The sequence below is a fragment of the Ailuropoda melanoleuca genome, chromosome 2, assembly GCF_002007445.2.
Source record: "Ailuropoda melanoleuca isolate Jingjing chromosome 2, ASM200744v2, whole genome shotgun sequence".
In the NCBI taxonomy this organism is placed as follows: domain Eukaryota; kingdom Metazoa; phylum Chordata; class Mammalia; order Carnivora; family Ursidae; genus Ailuropoda; species Ailuropoda melanoleuca.
In genome coordinates this window covers 107,370,932-107,393,372 of record NC_048219.1, presented here as the reverse complement: position 1 = coordinate 107,393,372, position 22,441 = coordinate 107,370,932, and the positions used below count along the sequence as shown (strand labels likewise).

Below are 22,441 nucleotides of genomic sequence, written 5' to 3'. Positions count from 1 at the left end.
CAATTGGCATCCTTAACTTGTGAATTCTCATTTTTATGGTTTTAGTTGACTTTATACTAAGTACTCTACATTTGGACTTAAAAAATTTAAAATAATAAAATACTACTTTTATCTTTTTGATGATGTAACATTCTATTTTAAAACAGGGTACACCTAATTTTAAAAAGTTTAAATCCACACTCTAAAAGCATTGTAGTAGAAGTGAAGCTGGAATAGTCTGTCCTGTGGAGAAAAGGCAATCGGAGGTTGCCATCACATTAATCACATAAAGTGGTCAACAGACTTTTAGAGGCAGATGTTGTTTTATATCAGACAAAAACATTGGTAACATTTCCTATTACAAGTACCTGTTTGGTCCATTTCTCTAATACGGACTTCTGGATCCCAGCAGTTCTCTTGGACCACTCTGAAGACCTTCCCATCTTTCATCATCTTTGCTTCTCCCTAAGACAGAAAACCCCCATCAGCAAAAGGTGACATCGGCTTACTTAGATTTATTCTTCCTTGTATGCTTTGGAACATGGTTCTCCCCTAACATTTTTAGAGGTTTTTACTTAATCCTCAAAGAAGTAGAAGTCTATTTAATGGGACTCAGCTNTATGCTTTGGAACATGGTTCTCCCCTAACATTTTTAGAGGTTTTTACTTAATCCTCAAAGAAGTAGAAGTCTGTTTATTTAATGGGACTCAGCTTTTTTTTTTTTTTAAGATTTTATTTATTTANTGAGAGAGGGAACACAAGCAGGGGGAGTGGGAGAGGAAGAAGCAGGCTCCCAGAAGAGGAGACTGATGTGGGGCTCGATCCCAGAACTCCGGGTTCACGCCCTGAGCTGAAGGCAGACGCTTAACCGCTGTGCCACCCAGGCGCCCCTAACAGGACTTAGCTTTTCATCCTCATGCCTTAATGTTGGCCTGGAATTNACACAAGTAGGGGGAGTGGGAGAGGAAGAAGCAGGCTCCCAGCGGAGGAGCCTGATGTGGGGCTTGATCCCACAACGCCTGGATCACGCCCTGAGCCGAAGGCAGATGCTTAACAACTGAGCCACCCAGGCGCCCCTAACAGGACTTAGCTTTTCATCCTCATGCCTTAATGTTGGCCTGGAATCGAAGGGGTGTGCTCTGTGTCAGTGGCTGGACACAGAGAGAACAAGGTCACAGTCATGGCCTTTTGGGGCTGCATACTGAGGATGGCTGGTCATCTTGCTGACCTCAACTACTAGGGCTACGGGACCCGAGAGGATGGCCCAGTGTTTGGAAAACACCAGATCCATAACGTTTTAGACTTAGAAAGGGCCTCTGAGATAGACCATCTAGTCCAACCCTCTTGTTTTATAGAGAAGCGACAGATGGATAGTGAGAGTAAATGATTTGTCTAACAGAGCAGGGCTCACTGATGTGAACACCTGCAGCAGGAGGAGGGCAATGAAGTGAATCAGTCTACTAGCATGTATGAAATTTGGTCCTGAGTTGCTAGCTTCCACCAGGCATCATGAGTGGTATGTGCACTACAGTTAATACTCAGTGCAAGGAGTCCTCTAAAGTGGACTTTTAACTTGTGATACCTAAAGAAAAGAGAAAGGTCAGATCCAGGTCCCTGAAATCATAGTGATCAAGTTCAAATCCCCATTCTATCACTTACTATGTAGCCTTCAGCAAGTTAAACAACATTTCTGAGCCTCAGTTTGCTCATCTTTAAAATAGGAATAATAATGTGGCTTACTTTAAAGGGATCTTGTAAGCACAAAATGGGGTAATCCCTATAATGCACTTAGTGGAGTTTCTGACACATGTTAAGTGCTAGTTATCCTAAGTATTAGTTATTAATGATGTATGGCTTATTAGGGACTAGGCTATCTCCTGATATTCCCCTGCTTTGAGGGCACATCACCTCTGCTGGCTCTTCAGGGCCTCAGAATCACCCTTGGGCCCTGCGTGATAGCTGAATGGGCATGTGGTGATCAAAGACCTTGAGCTCTGCTTGGTGGAATCCTTCGCCTTCCTCTTCTTCCTCTTGGCTTGATTGTGCCACAGCTTCCTTCTCCATCCTTTTCTTCCTTGGACAAGGCCTTCTCCGTCTCATTCATGGAGAAAATGGACCACTTTTCACCTTCAAGTGTGGCAGCCCATTCATGTCTGGCATGCATATGTAAGACCTCACAACTAAGGTTTCATTTCTCATGGCTGGGGAGAAGATCAGTGAGCAAAAACTTGTATATCTGAGACAGATGTCCTTACCTGGGCAGACCTGAGTCTCTTGACACCAGGACATCAGGATTTATTTGCCTTAGTTCCCATCCTTTGTTGACCTTGGCAGGATCTGAACCACCTTCCCAGATTGGGAAATCTTCTACAAGAGTCTTGGTGGAGGCAGGTCCCAGACTCCTTCTCATAAAGCCCTAAAGCCCCAGTGCTTGCTCTCCTTGCCTCAAGCTTGACCAGCAGTGCTTGGTTTTTAATCAAGAGGAAGTGATGCAAAAAGACAGGATCAGTGAATTTATTCTGCCAGTGATTCCAGCAGTGGCCACGTCCTGTGTGCATTGGCAGTGGTACTGGTGGCAGTGTCCAGGATCCAGCTGGGAGGCAGCAGCTCCCTAGCCAGGCTAGTCCTGTGGTGTGGCCTTGGCTGTGGCTTCAATCACCTGCACATCTTATGAGTGTGGTTCCTTAGGCATTCGTAATTCTGGAGGGGCTTAAAACACTTGCAACCAATTCCTTTTCTGCTTAAACTGACCATTGTTGGTTTCTGTGGTTTGCAATGAAGAGTCCTGAATGATACTGACTTGTACAAATAGATTATAGGAACACATGTCTTTCCATTTGGTGAACGAGGGAGGGGAGAGGAACGATGGTAAAAGAAAAACTGAAGAAATAAACTTTAATTTGGCAAATTAGAGGCTTTATTTTTCTTTTGCTCCTAAATAGGAAAGTTTAAGCACCATAAAGTACCCAGAATAGCAGAGTGCTGAAAGAGCATGCATTCCCACAGACCTGGGTTTAAATCTCATGAAATTACTTACTACCAGTAGAAGAGGCTCAGTTAGGGGATTTCTGAATTGAAGCCTCACTTTTTTTTATCTGCAAAATGTGGACAATTATATTTGTCATGCTTCGGCCACCCAGCATCTTTTGAACACTTCTCTGTGTGAAGAAATGTTATGATGGAGAATCCAGACTTTCACTTTCCTAGCCTCCCTTGTAGTGAGCGTACTAACATGCACAGAAGCTACCTTCTGGTATGGGTGTTGTCTCAGGTGTCAGACATGGCAGTGCTCTGATCTCCAATCTCAGCAGCAACAGCATGAGTATGAGCTTCCTGTCTAGGCCAGGAGGGGCGGCACTTGCCTCTTTGCCTGAGCAGCCCCCAAGTATGGTTGGGCATTGTGTATGTTAGCACAGCCTCTGGTTCAATCTCTTGTCCTCCCAGGAGGTTTGTGAGCTGCCTTTCTATTTAAGCAAGCTAGAATGGGTTCTGTTGTTTGCAGCTAAGAACGCTGGGTAAAACAGAAGATTCAATAATAGAATATTTGTAAAGCACCAGGTCACAGAACACGTGCAATCATTTCAGGCCAGATTTTACCATACATTATCAATGGCAAGGGAGGAACTTGGGTTTCTCTGGGAGATGCATGAGTAAGTTTTGGTTTCAGGTAAAGCAGGGCACATTGAAGCAGAAAGGGATCATTTGGTTCAACTCTTGCATTTAGTAGTAAGTCCATAAAATGCAGCGACTTGTCCAAAGTTATGGATCCATTTTCCACACCATCATGCTGATATTGGTAATTGGTGTCTATTTAGCAGGCAAAGGTTAATTACTGTCATTTCCTACAGAGTCTGATCTTTTGAGGGGATTGCCCTCGTCACATGGCAGGAGAATTGGACTCACTAAACTTCTCTCTCCACATCTTTCATGCTGGATCCATGGTAAGGCTAATGAATGAGAGAACTTTTTCTGTGTGATAAGTACCACAGAGCAGTTGTGCCCCATAATAGGCTCCCAATTTGCATTGTGTCTTAAGCCAGAATTTGGGGAGAACCAATTCCTGATCCCTCTCACTTTACATTTGGGAACCCAGTATCCCTACAGGGCTGTAAATGTGCCTCAGAAGGCAGCACTTGTTGCTGGGGGAGGGACAGAGGGCTTTCTTAGGTTCTGTTTTTAAAGTTGACCTCAATATCAACCAAGATCTTAAACTAAACTAATAATCAAGTAATCAGAGTAAGCTGCTCTAGCGTATTCAACCCACAAACAAATCCTGTTTTTCTAAACTCTCAAAAGAAAACCAAGTTGTTTTTTAAAAAGAGTTCCCTAACCGGGGTGCCTGGCTGGCTCAGTCAGAAGAGCATGTGACTCTTTTTTTTTTTTTTTAAAGATTTTATTTATTTATTTCACACACACACTGCACAAGCAGGTGGAGCAGCAGGCTGAGGGAGAGGGAGAAGCACACTCCCTGCTGAGCAGGGAGCCCGACAAGGGCCTCAATCCCAGGATCCTGGGATCATGACCTGAGCTGAAGGCAGACGCTTAACTGACAGAGCCACTCAGGGACCCCAAGGGCATACGACTCTTGGTCTCAGGGTCCTGAGTTCAAGCCCCACATGGGGTGTAGAGATTACTTAAATAAATAAAACTTAAAAAAAAAAAAGTTTCCCAACCAACAGGCTCCACCTGGGTAAACTATTTCAAACACACCTCTAATATTTGAAAAGCCAGAACAGCATGACATAATAGAAATCATGATACTGTAGGAGTCAGGAGACCAGGACCCTATGTATAAACACTTAACCTCCCAGAACCTCGGATTCTAACTATAAAATAAGGGCTTAGAGTAAGTGATGTCTAAATTCCTTTCCCAGGGTGATGTTGTGTGCTGCTCAAATCCTCTTTCAGGAATAAAGGGCCTTTTCTTCCAGCTTCTGGAAATGCTGCCTACAGACAGCTCAGGGCTGTGAGCCCCTATAGAGAGATAGGAAGACTGCCTCAGCTGAAAAAAGCCACCAGAGTAGATCCTGCAGTGGTCCCCTCCTCCACGTCCCACTGCCCCAGTCTGGCCTAAGCCCCCTCCTCTCTTGCCTGAGTGACTGTGTCAGCCTCCAGCCTGATCTCCTGCTTTCACTTTTGTTCCCTTTCAACCCAGTCTTTACAGAAGAGCCAGAATCAACTTTTTAAAATTTAAACTTAAATTTAAAAAAAAAATTTTTTTTAAGTAGGCTCCATGCCCAGTGTGGTGTCCAATGTGGTGCTTGAACTCACAACCCTGAGATCAAGACCTGAGCTGAGATCAAGTGTCCATGCTTAACAGACTGAGCCACCAGGTGTCCCCAGAGTCAATTTTTAAAACCTTTAATCAAATTTGGCCACTGCCCATTCAAAACTCTTGAATGGACTGAATGGGAAGGAATCAGAGAGGGAGACAAACTATGAGAGACTCTGGACTCTGGGAAACAAACAGGGTTACAGAAAGGAGGGGAGTGGGGTGATGAGGTAACCAGGTGATGGGTATTAAGGAGGGCACATGTTGTGATGAGCACTGGGTGTTATACACAACTAATGAATCGTTGAACACTACATCAAAAACTAATGATTTACTGTATGTTGGCTAACTGAACATAATCATCAGCATCATCATCACCATCATCATCCCCCAAAACAAAAACCTCTTGAATGGAATCCCATTGCCCCAAAGGCACAATCCGGACTCCTTAACCCGGCCTGCAAAACCCTTCAGGCTCTAACCCCTGCCTGCCTCTACAATTTCATCACTTACATACCTACACCTTTATAAATAGGCTTTTTTTTTAGCTCTTTTCTGAGTAGTCTAAATTGACTTCTCACACCTAAATTAGTGTGTCATTTGTTTTCTGTTTGGAGGCTGATTGATTTAACTAAAAAAATATACAAAAACATGTTACATAATACTATGTGTTTCTATAGGCACATGTATATAGAAATAAAATAATGGGGAAAGGTCTGGAAAGATACCCACCAAACTGTTAGTAGAAATTACTTTTTTTAAAAAAAGATTTTATTTTTAAGTAATATCTGTACCTATTGTGGGGCCTTAAACTCATGATCCTGAGATCAAGAGTTGCATGCTCTATGAACTGAGCCAGCCAGGTACCCAGATAGGAATTACTTTTGAGGATAGGGAATGCTGATCCAAGGGAATTAACTATAGCTTTATCTCCAAAAGCCTAAATTTAAATAGGAAAATTTATTCAAATATTACTTATGTAATGAAAAGTTAAACTTAAAAATACAAACATGAAATGAGGGCATTGGAAGAGGGTTTTAGTCAGTATTGGCCATGATACCACATTAAGAAATGTATTTTCCATTGTGACACACTACACCCCAATATATCTATTTATACAGATACAAACTGAGACAAAAGTTCCATGAAACAATATTTACTCTTACCATGAATGCATTCTGCTGTTCTCTTTTGTAATCTATTTAATTTTTTAGGCTGCTGTAATCCACTGCATTGATACCATGACTCACTGTTGCATTGCAGCCCATATTTTCAAACACTGACTAGATAATCACTAGTTCTACAGTTCTGAGGTTCTTTCATGAAAATTGCCTGGGCTTTCCACCTCCTCTGAAGTCCCTCACTACTTTTTGTCTCTTTTGCTCAGTTAGCACAAAATTATTGCTATCTGTGTGTTCTTTATCCATTTGGGTGTCTTCCTGGCTCCCCAGAGATGAAGTGTGAAATAATAGGAAAAAAATATATATATATATCGGTCTCTGCCCGTGATTCCTGGCTCCTAAAACCCTTGTAATTTCCTAAGTGATAAGAACACTAGGAGCATCTCTCTTTTTTTCTTCCAAATTTTTATTTAAATTCTAGTAAGTTAACATATAGTGTAATATTGGTTTCAGGAGTAGAATTTAGTGATTCATCACTTACATACGACATCCAGTGCTCCTCATAACAAGTGCCTTCCTCAATACCCATCACTCATTTAGTCCATCCTCCACCCACCTTCCTCCAGCAACCCTCAGTTTGTTCTCTGTTATTAAGAATCTCCTATGGTTTGCCTCCCCCTCTTGCCACTTTTTCCCCCTTCCCACATGTTCGTCTGTTTTGTTTTCTAAATTCCACATATGAGTGAAACCATCTGGTATTTGTCTTTCTCTGACTCATTTTGCTCAGCATAATATACTCTAGCTCCATCCATGTCGTTGCAAATGGCAAGATTTCATTCTTTTTGATGGCTGAGTCATATTCCATTGTGTATGTATACCACATCTTCTTTATCCATTCATCGGTCAATGGACATTTGGGCTCTCCCCATAGTTTAGTAATGGTGCTATAAACATCGTGGTGCATGTACCCCTTCAAATCTATATTTTTGTACCCTTTGGGTAAATACCCAGTAGAGCAATTGCTGGATTATAGGGTAGTTCTATTTTTAACTTTTTGAGGAACCTCCATACTGTTTTCTAGAGTTACTGCCCCAGTTTGCATTCCCACCAGCAGTGCAAAAGGATTTCCCTTTCTCTGCCTCCTCTCCAACATCCATTGTTTCCTGTGTTGTTAATTTTAGCCATCCTGACAGGTGTGAGGTGGTATCTTATTGTAGTTTTGATTGCATTTCCCTGATGATGAGTGATGTTGAGCATCTTTTCATGTGTCTGCCATCTGGATGTCTTTGTGAAAATGTTTCTTCATGTTTTCTGCCCATTTCTTAACTGGATTATTTGTTTTTTGGGGTGTTGAGTTTGATAAGATCTTTATAGATTTTGGATACTAACTCTTTATCAGATATATCATTTGCAAATATCTCCTCCCATTCCGTAGGCTGCCTTTTAGTTTTGTTGATTGTTTCCTTCACTGTGCAAAAGCTTTTTATCTTGATGAAGCCCCAGTAGTTCATTTTTGCTTTTCTTTCCCTTGCCTCTGGCAACGTGTCCAGTAAGAAGTTGCTACAGCGAGGTCAAAGAGGTTGTTGCCTGTGTTCTCCTCTAGGGTTTTGATGGATTCCTGTCTTAAATTTAGGTCTTTCATCCATTTTGAATTTATTTTTGTGTATGGTGTAAAAAAAATGGTCCAGTTTCATTGTTCTGCATGTGGCTGTCCAGTTTTTCCAACTCTATTTGTTGGAAAGTCTGTCTTTTCCCATTAGATATTCTTTCCTGCTTTGTCAAAGATTAGTTGACCATATAGTTGTGGGGTCCGCTTCTGGGTTTTCTGTTCTGTTCCGTTGCTTTCTGTGTCTGTTTTTGTGCCAGTGACATACTGTCTTGATGACTACAAGTTTGTAGTATAGCTTGAAGTCTGGAATTGTGAGCCTCCCGCTTTTCTTTTCTTTTTCAGGATTGCTTTGACTATTTGGGGCCTTTGGTGGTTCCATACAAATTTGAGGATTGTTTGTTTTATTGTTATTCTGTGAAAGATGCTGATGGTATTTTGATAGGGATTACATTAAATGTGTAGTTTGCTTTGGGTAGTATAGACATTTTAACAGTGTTTGTTATTCCTATCCATGAGCATGGAATTTTTTCCTATTTCTTTGTGTCTTCTTCAATTTCTTTCATAAGTGTTCTATAGTTTTCAGCATACAGATCTTTTACCTCTTTGGTTAGGTTTATTCATAGATATCTTATTGTTATTGGTGTAATTGTAAATGGGATCGATTCCTTGATTTATTTATCTGCTGCTTCATTATTGGTGTATAGAAATGCAACAGATTTCTGCACATGGATTTTATATCCTGGGACTTTGCTCTATTCATGTATTAGTTCTAGCAATTTTTTGGTGGAGTCTTTTGGGTTTTCTATGTAGAGTATCATGTCTGCAAATAGCAAAAGTTAGACTTCTTCCTTGCCTATTTAGAAGCCTTTTATTTCTTTTTGTCGTCTGATTACTGTGGCCAAGACTTCTAGTACTATGTTAAATGGTATTGTGAGGGTGGACATCCTTGTCTTGTTCCTGAACATAGAGGAAGAGCTCTCAGTTTTTCCCCATTGAGAATATTAGCTGTGGGTCTTTTGTATATGGCTTTTATGATGTTGAAGTGTGTTCCATCTCTACTTACTTTGTTGAGGGTTACTAGGAGCATCTCTTATTTTAATATTTGGTTTTTAATCCTCTGACATCTACATACGGATAAAACCCTTGTAAATTGCTAAGTGGGTAAGAGTACTAGGAGCATCTTTTGTTCTATTGACATGACTCTGAGTAGACTCCTGAATGGCTCCTGGATGGGGGCTGGTCATCAGAAGGACCAAGCCATGACTAGAAGCTTGGAATTTTCAGTCCCCCACCACTTTTCCAGGGAGGGGAGGAGGGCTAGAAATGGAGTTAATAATTGAACATGCCTACATGTGAAAGCCTCCATAAAAAATCCCAATAGCATGGGGCTCTGGGAACTTCCAGGATGGAGAACACTTCCACACTGGGAGAATGATGCACCCCAACTCCGTGGGGTTGGAAGGTTCTGTGCTTGGGACACAGGTGAAAAACTGGGTAGGTTTTTCTTTATGGGGGAAATCATTCTGAGAGCAACAACCTGATGAGATCACACAGAATAGTGTGTGCAAAATGCTAATCAGATAGAAATGATGTGTATGTGTATATGCATGCACAGACACATGTTTCTGTGCACGGGTGTGTGTGTCTGTATTTGTATCAACAAGGGCCTGAAAAACACTCATTGGATGTTTCTAGATGCTTCTGACCCATGGATTTGAAAAAGACCCTGTGTCTACCCTCTGAAATGCTCCTAGGTATTCTTTCCCCACCCCAAGCAGCTCCTACACTGCTTGCTACCTATACTTTAATCAATACTCAACCAAGGACAAATGGTGTTTTTTAGTTCTGAACAAAGCTCTCCTGTGGCAAACAAATACCCCTCAGTTCATTCCAAGAGCTTTGAAAAATCAAAGGTTAAAAAGAGAAACAAATGGGCAGACCAGAGAAATGTTTTGGAAAGATTTTTCAGAGGACAGGAATATGTGAGGTAAATCAGTCCTGGGGGCCACAAAATATTTGTTCAAAGGAATGTAGGATAACAAAAGGAAATTTCAGCCCCCAAATACTGGATTTTCTCATTGCTAACTTAATTTCCATATTTATATGTATTTGCATGCTGTTTTTCCAGTGATTGTAATCCCTGACCACTATAATTATGAAAAATACAGATCCGGTTCTGTTGTATTTTCATTTGTTTTGTTTTTGAGAGAGAGGGAAAGAGAGTGTCACTGTTTTGTTCTATTAAATTCTGTCCAATTTTGCTGGAAATATATAGGTAGTAGATATGAAATATTTTCATTCCTGTTTTCTTTTGGAGATTTACTGTTTATGCAATCTCTTGACATGAAAACAAAACGAAATGAAAGCTATTCAAATCCAGTATCAAGTTTACAAATGAGACCTAAAAACCGATCACAGGCTACCCATTCCTGCGGACTTCCTAATGGTCTTGTAATCAGCTCCACTCAGAATGTTCTCTCCGTTGGGGAGATTTAAGGCCAACTGATATCACCAGCTCCCAGGCTAGGAACTAGCACTTTTAATGGGAGGAATACAGCACAGTGTATAGACCAGCACTTAGTCGGCACTCTTTGAGGAAGGTGAGAACGAGCTGCCCCAGAGATTCTGATGTTCAGAACTATTTATTCTCCGTTGCCTTCAGGATCAAGTACGAAGGCCTAAATCTATCCTCTATGGCCCTGTCTGATGAGGCTTCTGCCCACCTCTCCAGCTTCTTACCTTGGCTCCCTAAATTCTACCTGTCTCTGTTCTTATTCCACAGAGAAGTCAAGGTGGTCTTTTTAAACCATTAAGACCCTCCAGAGAATTTGTGTTGCACTGAGAATAAAATCTGGATTCCACAGCTGGGGACACTTCAGGTGTCCCCAGAGTCCCTCCATGATATGGCCCCTGCATACCTCACCAGCCGTATTTCCTACCATTTCCCCCTTTCACTACATCTCAGTCACATTCCCTTCCTTTCTGTTCCCCAAACACAACTCTTTCTTGGTTGGCTTTGCAACTGCTGTTCCTCATCCAGGGACACTTGTCCAGGCTTTTTCTTCCCACCTTAACCTTTGAGTTTTAGCTGGCTCCCTGAGCAGCCAGCCCAGTGAATCTTCCCCACTCGCTACCACAGCGCTGGTTTTCATTCCATTCTCTATGTGATCATGTTTGTCTCTCCCTGGAATTTGAGCACCATGAGGGCAGCGAGTATCTCTGTCTGGTTCAGCAGCCTATTCCTGGTGTCGAGATTGGTGGGCCTGACATAAAATAGGTATCGATATAAATCAGTGAGTGAGTAAATGAATGTATGTGCCAGTGGTTCTCAGACTTGAGCGAATGTGAGAATCACCAGAGGCTTGTCAAAACACAGATTGCTGGCCTGACCCTCAGAATTCCTGAGTTGGTAGGTCTGGGGTGAGACCCCCAAATTTGCATTTCTCCCAAGTTACCCCTGCACATGGTAACAGTGCCTCCCAGACCACGAGTCCTCCAGGGCCTGCCTCCAGGGTCTGTCTACATTTAGCTGGAGGCTCAGGAATGTGATCTGAACTCCATGAGAAGGTGAGATGCCTCTGAAAGTGAAGTCAGATCTGACTTCTGTGTAGCACTAGACTTTAGCTCACTCTCAGGCCTCGTTACTTGCAGAGTGCTTTGCCCCAGGCCTTCCTTCTCTTGCTTTTCCTCTTACCAGACTCAACCTTTAATAAACGTGGCTTTTTCTCCTCTTTGTCTCCAATGTTTAATTTCTCCAGCTTGTGCGCAAACCTAAACTGTGCCATTTATTTTGTTGGGATTAATATACTGTAATACCTGTGGAAAGAGCCCAGGTTGCTTTCTTGAGGCAGAGCAATAAATGCTAAAATTGGTTCTAGGGCGGGGGGGAAAAAAAGAAAAAAGAAAAAAAAGATTTCTTAATGGCTTCTCAAATTGCAATTTTATCTTCTTAAATACTGCTCTTTGAAGTCACCCTCGTTTTTCCTAGTAATTTTGAGAAATTCAGTGCTGCTCCCTTGCCTACTACAAAGTCAGTAAGAGGACATGAGTTGAGCTCCCGGGAGGCCCGCCTGTAAGAACATCTCAGGCTCAGAATGTCCCTGGTTTAAGGCACATTCCCACTTTGGGAGAAACTCACCTTGTTGTGGTGTTGGAGCTGCACCCAGCCTCCATAGCCAAATCTCTGCAGGGGAGAAGCACAGTTAGACTGAAGGAACAAAACAGGGAGAATTGCAATAAATGGCATCCCTGGGGCAAAGGATCTTGAGCTCGGTCCTATCAGGCATCACCTTCCCATTTTCTCCCCCCAACCCATACCCATGTATCACATACTCAATATTGATATTTAAATCAATTTACTTTTTTCCTTCAAGTATATTTATTCTGGAGGAAAATTTTATATCATAGAAGTGTTCATTTTACCTAGGTTGCAATTTTCTTTAAGTTGGGTTTATTGAGGTATAATTTACATACAGTAAAGTTAGATCTTTTTAAGTGTATATTCTATATAATCCCATGTTGCAATCAAAATAAATAGAGTCTTTCATTTCCCTGAAAAATAATCTCGTGCTCCTTTACAGTCAACACTTGAGTCACCCTTGTCCTCAGCCCCTACAGCCACTGGTCTGATTTCTCTATTTATAAGTCTGACTTTTCCAGAATGTTGTTTAAGTTAAATCATACATTATGTATCCTTTGTGAGTGGATTTGTTTTCATTCAGTAATGCATTTGAGACCCATCCATGTTGTTGCATGTGTCACTAGTTCGCTCCTTTTTTACTGATGAGCAGTATTCCATTCTAGGGTTATACCACAGTTTGTTTATTCATTCATCAACTGGTGGACATTTTGCTTTTCTACTTATCTGCTATTATAAATAAAGTTGCTGTAAACATTTGAAGACAGTTCTTTGTGTGGAAATATGTTTTAATTTTTCTTAGGTTAATATCCAGGAGCGGAATTGCCTCATGAGAAACTGCCACTTAGAAACTGTGGCTACCGTGGCTGCAGCAGTCTGCATGCCCAGCAACAGAGTATGCAAGTTCCAGTTGCTCCCCACCCTCACCTGCATGTAGTATTGTCAGTTTTCTTAATTTAGCCTTTTCAGTAGGTGTGTAGTGCTATATCATTGTGGCTTTTATTTGTATTTCTCTAATAACTAGAATAGCTTTTCACGTACTTATTTGCTATGTTTTCTTTGGTGAAGTATCTGTGAAAATTTTTTGCCCATTTTTTTTTTAATTGGGTTATTTGTCTTCTTATGACTGAGTTTTGAGAGTTGTTTATGTGTTCTGGATCAGATATCCGACACTAGGTTGAAATTTTTAAATGAGGATTAACATGAAAAAATCCTGTTGATGTACCGCCTAAAATCATTTCGCAGACCACCAGGAGTACATGGACTGTAAGGCCTACTCTTTAGGAGATACCAACTTAGAACACTAACACTGCTCTTCAAACCATGGGTTGAAATCCATTAGTAGATCATGAAATCAGTTTAGTGGATAGTGACCCAGACATTCTAAAAATCAAAATAGTGTATAGTGGAGGCTGCCAGTGTCCCACCCATCCTCCCTCACCTTAACACTCTTATGTACACCAGCCCTCCTTCACCTGCCAGCCCCTGCATTTCTTTGACAAGGTCTTCCCTATTGCTACTAAAGCCAGCTTTGATAAGGTCTTTCTAGAATGTCCTTCTAGAAGGTCAGAAGTCCCAGGAAATTAGTGCCCCTATTCCTGGCCCTCTGCCTCCAAATCCCTCAACCAGTGACTGAGGGTGTCTGTATATAAGTACACTGGTTTCCCCATCCCTCAGGCATGATGAGTCTGAGATGATGGCTGCCTTGCTTTCCCTGTCTCATTATTTCTCCTCTCTTCTGATATTTCCTGGGATCACCTCCAAAGTAAACTACTTGCATTTGAATTTTTGTTTTAGGGTCTGCTTCTTAGAAAACCCAAGGTAAAATAGTGAAGGAATGGAATGGAATGGAATGGAATGGAATGGAATGGAATGGAATGGAATGGAATGGAATGGAATGAAATGGAGTAGAGTGAAGTAGAAAAGAACAGAGTAGAATAGAATAATATATTAGAATGTTTCCCTTATGCTATTAGTTTCATTAGACTTTTCCGTTATATATATGAATGTTCTTGAGTCGTAATATAAAATATATTTCTTCTTGAGGTCATTAATTAAAAATTTTCAAAGACTGCTTAAGAGCACAGGTATATATGACTCATGTAACTATAGGTTTTAAAATCTCATTTTGTTCATTCATTCTTCAAACCCTCATGGAATCCCACCCCTGACCAGCTTACTAGGGCAGAGAAGATAAAAGTGAAGGACACTTCCAGCCTGTGTGGAGCACATTCTTGAACGTGTGAGGCTGGGCTAGCAAGTACTGAAGGGTAATGGTGTGTGAGACATGCTGTGGTAGAGTAATACCCAAGCTCTCTGCTAGCCTGGAGGAGGGTACTGACCACCAACTTGAGTCAGATAGTATCTAGGGAAGGAGGTTGCAAAGATGATCTGGGGTCAGATTGGAGAGGAACTAACAATTTTCAGTGTTTCCAAGCTTCAGAACAGTGACTGTCACAGTGTGGTGGAAGAAGAGAAGCTGTAGGGGCTGGAAACATTGATGTGAAGAGCTCATCAACAGCTCTTGTCAGTAGTGATAGGGTAGGAAAGCTGAACATCAGCTCAACTTCTTCCTTCTTGTAGTTGGATGAAACCAGCTAACAGTGGTTGGCTTTCATGTCATATTACAGGGAAGTTGTCTTGAGGGAGTCAGGTCTTGGCATGTTCCTCTTCCTAGCTGCCGTCTCACCTCCCGACTGAGAGGAGAGGTCTGGGCCTGCAGCACAGGGGTGTTTGTATGTCTCTGCATCTGTGACCAGGGCCTGCCCCAAGAGATTTAAGATTTGGTAAATTCTGTACCAGCCTTATTCTACCTTGGCATATGGTCTTTTCTTGAGTTCTAGCTCCAAATAATCATATTAGCTCTGGAAATCTACCTGCCCCCTTCCTAAATGACAGAGGACCTGGAGTAGTAGGCTGGGTATGCAAAGGAAACTATCCACCAGGGGGCCTAGCTTCTCTTCTTTGTACTGAGTTTCTCTTTTGCCCTTCTACCGCTCCACTCCACTCTTCTCCTTTCATGCATTTAATACCCTTGTGTTCCCACCCACCTCCCCAGACCTTCTCCTGGATAAAGCTGCTGAGAGATTTATATTGGCGAAGGAGGTGGTATATGTCCTCAACCAGTTACATTTTAGAGTAAATAAACTTTCTCTTGAATTGGAAAGTTGCCATTGAATCTTACTTTACTGTAGAATAAAAGGTTTTGTTTCCTTGTTTTCTTCTCTCCTTCTTTTCTTCTTTCTTTCTCTATTCCTTCTTTCCTCACTGTCTTTCTTACTTCTTAATTTGCTAAGGAACTTTAACCCATAAGTTAGCATACTAAAGATGTATTCCATTGGAAGAAGGGCAGAGAGGCAGAGGGAGGCAGAACAAAGGGATCTTGTCACACATCACAAACCACTTACAAGATCCTTGAGTTTGTTGGAGTAACTTAGCATCTCAAAAGCACTGTTTCCTTATGTGTAAAATGAGGCTACATTTTGTGCTTCATATGTACCTGTGACATAGGGTTTTACGGGAATTAATTGAGATAAAATTCATAGAAAGCTATTGATACCAGACCTGGCTTATAGAAAGGGCCTCATCAGTGCTAACAATGATCATGATGATGGTGACAGTGGCGTTGGTGGTGGTGGAGGTGGAGGAGGTAGTGACAAAGGTGGTGATTGTGATGTTTGTGGTGTTTGTAGGGATGGCAGTGGTGGTGGCAATGGTAGAGGTTGTGAGGTGGTAGCGGTGATGCTTGTGTTAGTGGGCTTCATGGCGGTGGTGGTAGCAGACAGGGATGGCATTGGAAGTAGCACAGTGTGGCAGCCTATTTTATCCTTAGGTGGTGGAAGAAGGCATACCCTACGATCAGACATTAAAGAGTGCTCTGAAGGAAGGAGCTCTTGTCACCTTGTGTTCCTCCTTCCTCTTTCTTGGAAAGCACAAAATTTGACCACTTTGTGTTTCTTCTGAGCCCCCTGCAAAGGCCTAACCTATTCAGGGCAACTGCGCCATGTCTGGGCTCTACATTGTTCTGCAGCTGTCATCCTAGGTTGAACCAAGCCTGGGATCTGAAATTTATGACCTTGAAAGTAGTTTTGGTGAGAGCATATGCCAAGAGGCATTAACAGTCTGGAAATGTTTGATTGACAATGACCAGTGTTCCATAGGCATTTAAGGGCATGACAATAAAAAACAAATTAAAAAATGCAAGGGAATTCAGTTCTATATATGAGATATGTTTCTGAGATGGATTCATATGAATCAGAGGTAGATGAATTGAATGGCATTTTTAGTGTCTTGGGGACCTCACCCTTCATGAGGTGAATAAGGAACTTCCTGTGTGATGAAACCAGATATCTGTTTCCTCAGAGGGGTTGCTTAAAAGTCAGGTTATGCCTGGAATTTTGTCTCCTAAAACCTGACAGTGATCAAGTGCAATTAAATCATTGTTAATGAAAAAAGAGGAAAAGGTATTATTTATTAAAGGCCAGAATTTTTCGACCCCATTTAAAACTAGAAGAATCTTTGCAAATCTTACTACTGGGGACATAGTAGGTAGTCCATAAATTCTTACTGAAGGAAAGAGCCAAGACCTTATTATCATCATTGTTGTTCTGAATAATCTCATCGTGGATCAACCTGAAACAGTGTTTACCATGGTTCCTTGGGCCACCATCCTCCTCTTTATGACAGCAGAGAGTGGGGGGTCCTGATGCATCAGAAACACAATGTAATCAACTGCCCCCTGCATCTGCTGTCTTTCCACCTGAGATAGATCCCCCCCCCAAGGATCTTAACTGCAAGTCTGAGTAAAATCATTATTAGCAAATGAAAATGAAAAGATTTCTCCAATCCCAGTCCTTTGTAATCATTAGTTAATTATCAACCCAGACATGTTGATTCTGCTTTTCTGTTTCTTCACTGCAGTAGGAGGTCAAGGTTATGAGGTGTGTCCATTAATGTTTAATAGGGAAAGGCAGGTTGGAAAACAGATATTAGTTCTTCCAAAGGGGCTTCATCCTCTGAAACAAAATAGTACTGGCTTTTCCTTTTCATTCTTTTATTGGAAATCTTGAAAAAATGGTGAGAAAAGATTGATGTTTTGAAATAATATTTTACCCCTTAAGAAACAATTTGAAGATAAAGGAAAAACTGCCATAATTACCAAATTATATGAACGCCAAGGACTCATGTCACTTTAATGCTCGCTTTACTCTGACTATACGGACTGAAAATGGGGAGAGAGGAAGAAGAATCCCAGCACTATTTAGATGTATGTCTATAATCTTTCTCCCAGTTTGAAAACACACAACTGTTTTTCTGCTGGTTTTTTTCATCACTGGCTTGCCTGTAATCAAATGAAAACTTTACCACATAACAGATCTACTTGCTTGACCTGTCAATTGAAGTCAGGTTCCAGTGACTCTGTGATGAGGCCCTCAGTGGGTTTACATGAGTGTGCAGAATTGGGGAACAGGCTGGTGTCGAGGGAGGCAATAGGGGACAGAGGGAAGCAGGGACATCCTCATAGCAGTATATGAGTTACCTGAGCCAGCTCTATCAAGGTGGTTGTGGTGGTAATGCTGTAGAGGGGCTGCCACAGTCCCACATGGCTTGGGGATTAGAGGCTCATTTCTGAGTCTCAGGCATTCATTGGTCCAGCAAGATTAATAATATAAACCCTATCTGCAATTTACATGATTTTTATGTGAATCAAATGTATATATATTGCTCCCTGGAAGTCTAAGAGTATAATTGTTATTATTACTATCATTATGTCATCAACATTATTAAGTGTATCAGTTATCTGTTTGCAGCACATGAGACTACTAGATAGAACCCTGGTTTATTGGGACAAAATGCCCCTCCCCTCTTTTGAGGAGACAGCTAGAAGTTAAGAAGGAGAAGGGAGGGGGTGCCTGGGTGGCTCATTTGGTTAAGTGTCCCATTCTTGGTTTCAGCTCAGGTTGCGATCTCAGATTGTGAGATCCAGCCCCTCATCAGGCTCCACATTCAGTGTGGAGTCTGCTTGGGACTCTCTCTCCCTCTCCCACTACCCCTCCCCTGCCTCAAATAAATAAATAAATCTTAAAAAAAAAAATAAGAAGAAGAGGGATAAAGAGCCAGCAGAACATGTGCTTAGGAAGTCTCTAGGGCACACATTTATGGTTATAGCCTCCCTAAGCTCTGCATCTTTCAGCTTCCTAAGCAATTTAACAATTTCTTTAGGGCCCTGCATTTGGTGGGGTCACCTAGAAATTGTCAGCTCTTGGTGACAGCTTCTCTGTTCAAACTGGAGGCAGGCTTCAGGGTGGGAGGCAGATAATGGGAGGTGGGGTTGTGGCACAGGATACTAGGTAGAAAGTTTTCTCCCTTTAGCAAAGAGGAGGCACTTTTTAGGCTGCTCTGGGTCTTCATCACTAACCTTGTGAAGTGGTGTTTACACTTTAATAAAACATGATGAGGACAATAGCATTCAGAGCAACAAGTTCCCATGTAGGCACTTAGACTCCTGGAGGGGTCAGTTGGTATGGCTAGTTTTTACTACCTGCTATAACAGGAAAGCCTTACACAGATGGTTCAGCATCATATGTATTTTTCAGTCTACAGTGTCTACTATCCACCTTACCTAAAGTACCAATGGGCAAAGAAACAAGATTAACATTCTTCCAGGAGACACAGTTATGAGAAGAAAATAGTTTCACTTACTTGCACAATAAAGCATATTTTTAATTAGAGTTTGTGTTAATTCATTTTTCCTCACTTGGGATAAAAAAGATGAAACATTATTAGTGGCATGAAAATACTAGAGAAGGCTGAAGACTGGGTAAAACCTGATACTTAGCCTGAATAAAGCTCAAACCAATTATAAATTTCTTCCTGTTCCCGACCTCCTTCTTTTAGTATTCATTTGAAAGCTCTTAATGACAAAAGGAAATTTCCTTCTGTTGAGAAACAGAGAAAGAGACACCCATTGTACAAAGGCTTCATGTCATTTTCTCTAGGGTTTTTTGATGTTCCTACTCTCTAGTTCATAACAAGGATTTACAGCTTAAAGAACATCAAAAGGAAAGGTTTCAGACAGTGTCCTAAAATAGACTTAAAAAAAATTCCACAAAGCTATCTCTTGATGCTTCTAAAACTTATTTTAAACATTTTGGAAAGGAGATGTGTTTTAGAAGTCCTGGAAGCCTATCACATTCCATTTTTTAATAGTCTTTTACTTGGAGCTGTAACTTTAAATTCTGTAGTTGGCACGTATCTTCCCAGCAGCTGAATATGTGATTTAAATGGAAGTAAAACTGCCTGACTTAAATTGTCCAGAAATTTTAAAGAATGCTTCATTTGAGGAGAAAAGGGGATTTTGAGAAGGCACTTACTTCTTTGATCAATGTTCTTTCAAAATAAATATAAAAGTAATTTTAAAAAACTGGGAAATCAGAGCTACCAAATAATTTTAAATCACCCCTAGAGCAGAGAAACTTAACATCTAATTCCCCAAAGAAGAGATAGATCTGTAATAGAAGCAGTGAGAAACCCTGGAGAAGTTCCAGAAATAATTCAGGAGATTAATCACCATTACCTTTTTTAGATCTGGCCATTCTTTTGGTAGAATATGACTATGGACGTCAATTTTCATCTCCACAGGATCAGAGAAGCATGTAAAGAAAGACGTTTTGGTATCAAGAGATCTCCATAAAAACCAAGGAGTTAATCGATTTACATAGTCCCTTTACAGCTAGTTTCTGGCACCAGTCAGTAGGCTTACTCAGCTCGGTCTAGGTCCACTGGAACTGCCTTATTAAAGTTCAGAATTCTGTTTATTTGTCAACCTGGCTTTGGGTCAACAACTCTTTGGGAATTGGGACTCTGGGCACTAAATTAAAAAATAAGATAAAATAAAAGACTGTACTAAACCTCATGAGGTCAGATGTACTACTGGGTGCTTTTGAGTTACAGAAGGTCCAAAATTGGCTAATCTTTGCTTTTAAATATTTCATTTTTTCCCCAAGATATACCTAATAAAAAATCTGGGCCTCCTGGGTGGCACAGTTGGTTGAGTGTCCAACTCTTGGATTCGGCTCAGGTAGTGATCTCATGGTTGTAGGATCGAGCCCCAGTGGGACTCTCTGCTTAGCCTGGGGTCTGCTTGATATTCTCTCTTCCTTTTTCTCTGCCCCTCCCGCTTGTTCTCTCTCTCTCTCTCTAAAATAAATAAATAGATCTTTAAAAAAAGATATGCATAGTAAAAAATCAAATAGCACATGGTTAGAAATCTAATAGGACAGAGGGTTTTTAAAGAACAGTAGATCACCGACTCACCTTATCATTGGTTTCATTCCCCAGAAGAAACCAATTTTAATGCTTTTGCTTTTTGTTCAGTTATTTACCTTGATATTTTTAAACAATATCGATCAATTGGCTTGTTCATGAAAATTTAGCATGTTGAAAAGTTATGGGGGAAGTTTCACCTTTAGTTTTAAATCAGAGAAAGAGTCCATTCTTCATACATGTTATTTTTCCATTGCCTTTTTCTTTCATTTGTTCATTCATGCATTTAATATTTATTGAGGTTGAATGAGGTAAAATAATGCATATGTTGTAATAGTTAATTGTACACAGCTTAAGTGCAGAGGAAAAAATAAAGTAAGCATTCCACTGAGAGTTGTCAGAGCACTTTGGGGAGGTCTTCCACTGGAGCATTAAGTGGGGCTATTTGTCATGCCTCTAAAGAGAGCCTAGAACAAAACAGCCCTTTGTTATTCTGTTAACCTTTTTCTATTCCTGGAAAGCTTAAAATGTTCAAGGACCTGAGGTCCCTGGCACAGCCTTGAAACTGCTTTGGAATGATCCCTTCATCTCAGTGTCCACAGCACAGGTACTAAGTCATCAAAACAGCCTTCCTACTAGGCTTTTCAACTAGATTCTGGAAAAACTGTAACCAACATTTTTTTCAACTAGATTATGGGTAAGTTATAACAAGTTAAACTAGATTCTGGGTAAATTATAACAAACATTCTTTAAATGCTGCTCAGCTTGAAAGAAAATAGAGCAAATCCTCAAGATCATTTTTTAGAAGTTCAGTGAGCTAACACTGAGTAAGAGAGCCTTATATCAACATGGGGGCACATGCCAATACCCAAAGTAAGTGTAAGCACTTTTGGAGCACATTCTGTGGCTCAGGCACTGTTTCAAGCATTTTACTCATATTAGTTCATTTATTCCTTATAACAATCCTATAGGAGAGCAATTATTACTAATATCCATTTTATAGAAGAGGAAACTGAGGCACAGAGAAGTTAGGTAACTTGTCCATGGTCAGAGAAAAAGTGGTCAGAGAAAAGACAGAATTTGAACGCAGGCAGTGTAGACTCAGAATTCTAGAGCTTTGAGGATTTGTATCTCAGGGGAGTAGGAGATCATACCATGGGCTTGTATAAAACTGAGACTCCTTCATTTAACTAGAATTTTTGAAGGGGCTAGACCCCTGGAAAATAAACAGACTAGAAGAAAGAAATCCACTGGTCAACAAAAGGAGTCTGTAAGGACATCTGTCTCCATGATGAGAAAAAAAGGAAGAAAAAGAAAAGAATTAATAACAATTTTTTCCTGAGAATTCTTTGAGAAGTATTATCCAAAGACAGCTACTGAATGTTTTAACTGAAGTGGTACGGTTGGTAATCCTTGACTACTCCATTCCTACCCATGCCGAGAAAGAGAAAATAGAAATCTTTCCTGGAAAAGAGCATCACAACTTAGTCCCCTCAGTATTGCCACAGATTAAGGTCAAGAAAATATTGGCTCATAATAAAAAATTCTACACACATGAGGAAAAAAGCCACCATGAGGGAATGCCTATATTATTTCTATAGATTTAAACCTCCAAGGACATAAGTATTGGAATTATTAAACATAGAATATAAATTTATTTTACATGGAATGTTTAAAGAAATAAAAATTTAAAAATTAACAGACTGTCAAATGACTGACCAAGTTTGAAAAGGGACAAAACTTTAATAAATGAAAATGTAATATTTGAATAAAAAATGCAGTGGGTGGATTAAACAGCAGAATAGACATAGTTGAGTGGAGAATTAATGAACTGGAAGAGAGACTTGCACAGAGAGATGAGGGGATTGATCATATTTAAGAGTGTCACAGAGTATGAAGGATAAAATAAGAGTCTAACAGAAGTGCTGAAAGAGAGGAGAGAGAAGTTAGAGGAGAGATATCCCAAGAGATAATAGCTGAGAATTTTCTAGACCTGATGAGCCAACAGATCTAAGAATAAAAAACTATATCAAGAAAGATTAACAAAAGAACTTCAT

At 40.6% G+C, this 22,441-nt stretch overlaps 1 protein-coding gene and 1 long non-coding RNA gene across 4 annotated transcripts in view; one reads left to right on the top strand and one right to left on the bottom strand.

The window, feature by feature from the left end:
• Positions 1 to 19,913, bottom strand: part of ACMSD (aminocarboxymuconate semialdehyde decarboxylase) — a 62,423-nt gene extending 42,510 nt beyond the window's left edge. Inside the window, exons 1-3 of one of the 3 annotated variants that reach the window (XM_019801248.2) lie at positions 19,696 to 19,913; positions 12,120 to 12,164; positions 348 to 444 (exon numbers count right to left, since the gene is read on the bottom strand). In XM_019801248.2, the coding sequence (XP_019656807.1) occupies positions 348 to 444; positions 12,120 to 12,164; positions 19,696 to 19,752 (199 nt within the window). In that variant the 5' untranslated portion in view covers positions 19,753 to 19,913. Of the gene's footprint in view, positions 1 to 347; positions 445 to 12,119; positions 12,165 to 19,695 lie in introns of those variants that run through there. The other 2 variants (XM_002920718.4, XM_019801250.2) reach the window with 2 other exon arrangements.
• Positions 1 to 22,441, top strand: part of LOC109489862 — a 154,142-nt gene that overhangs the window by 56,014 nt on the left and 75,687 nt on the right. The gene's annotated exons all lie outside the window — the stretch shown is intronic.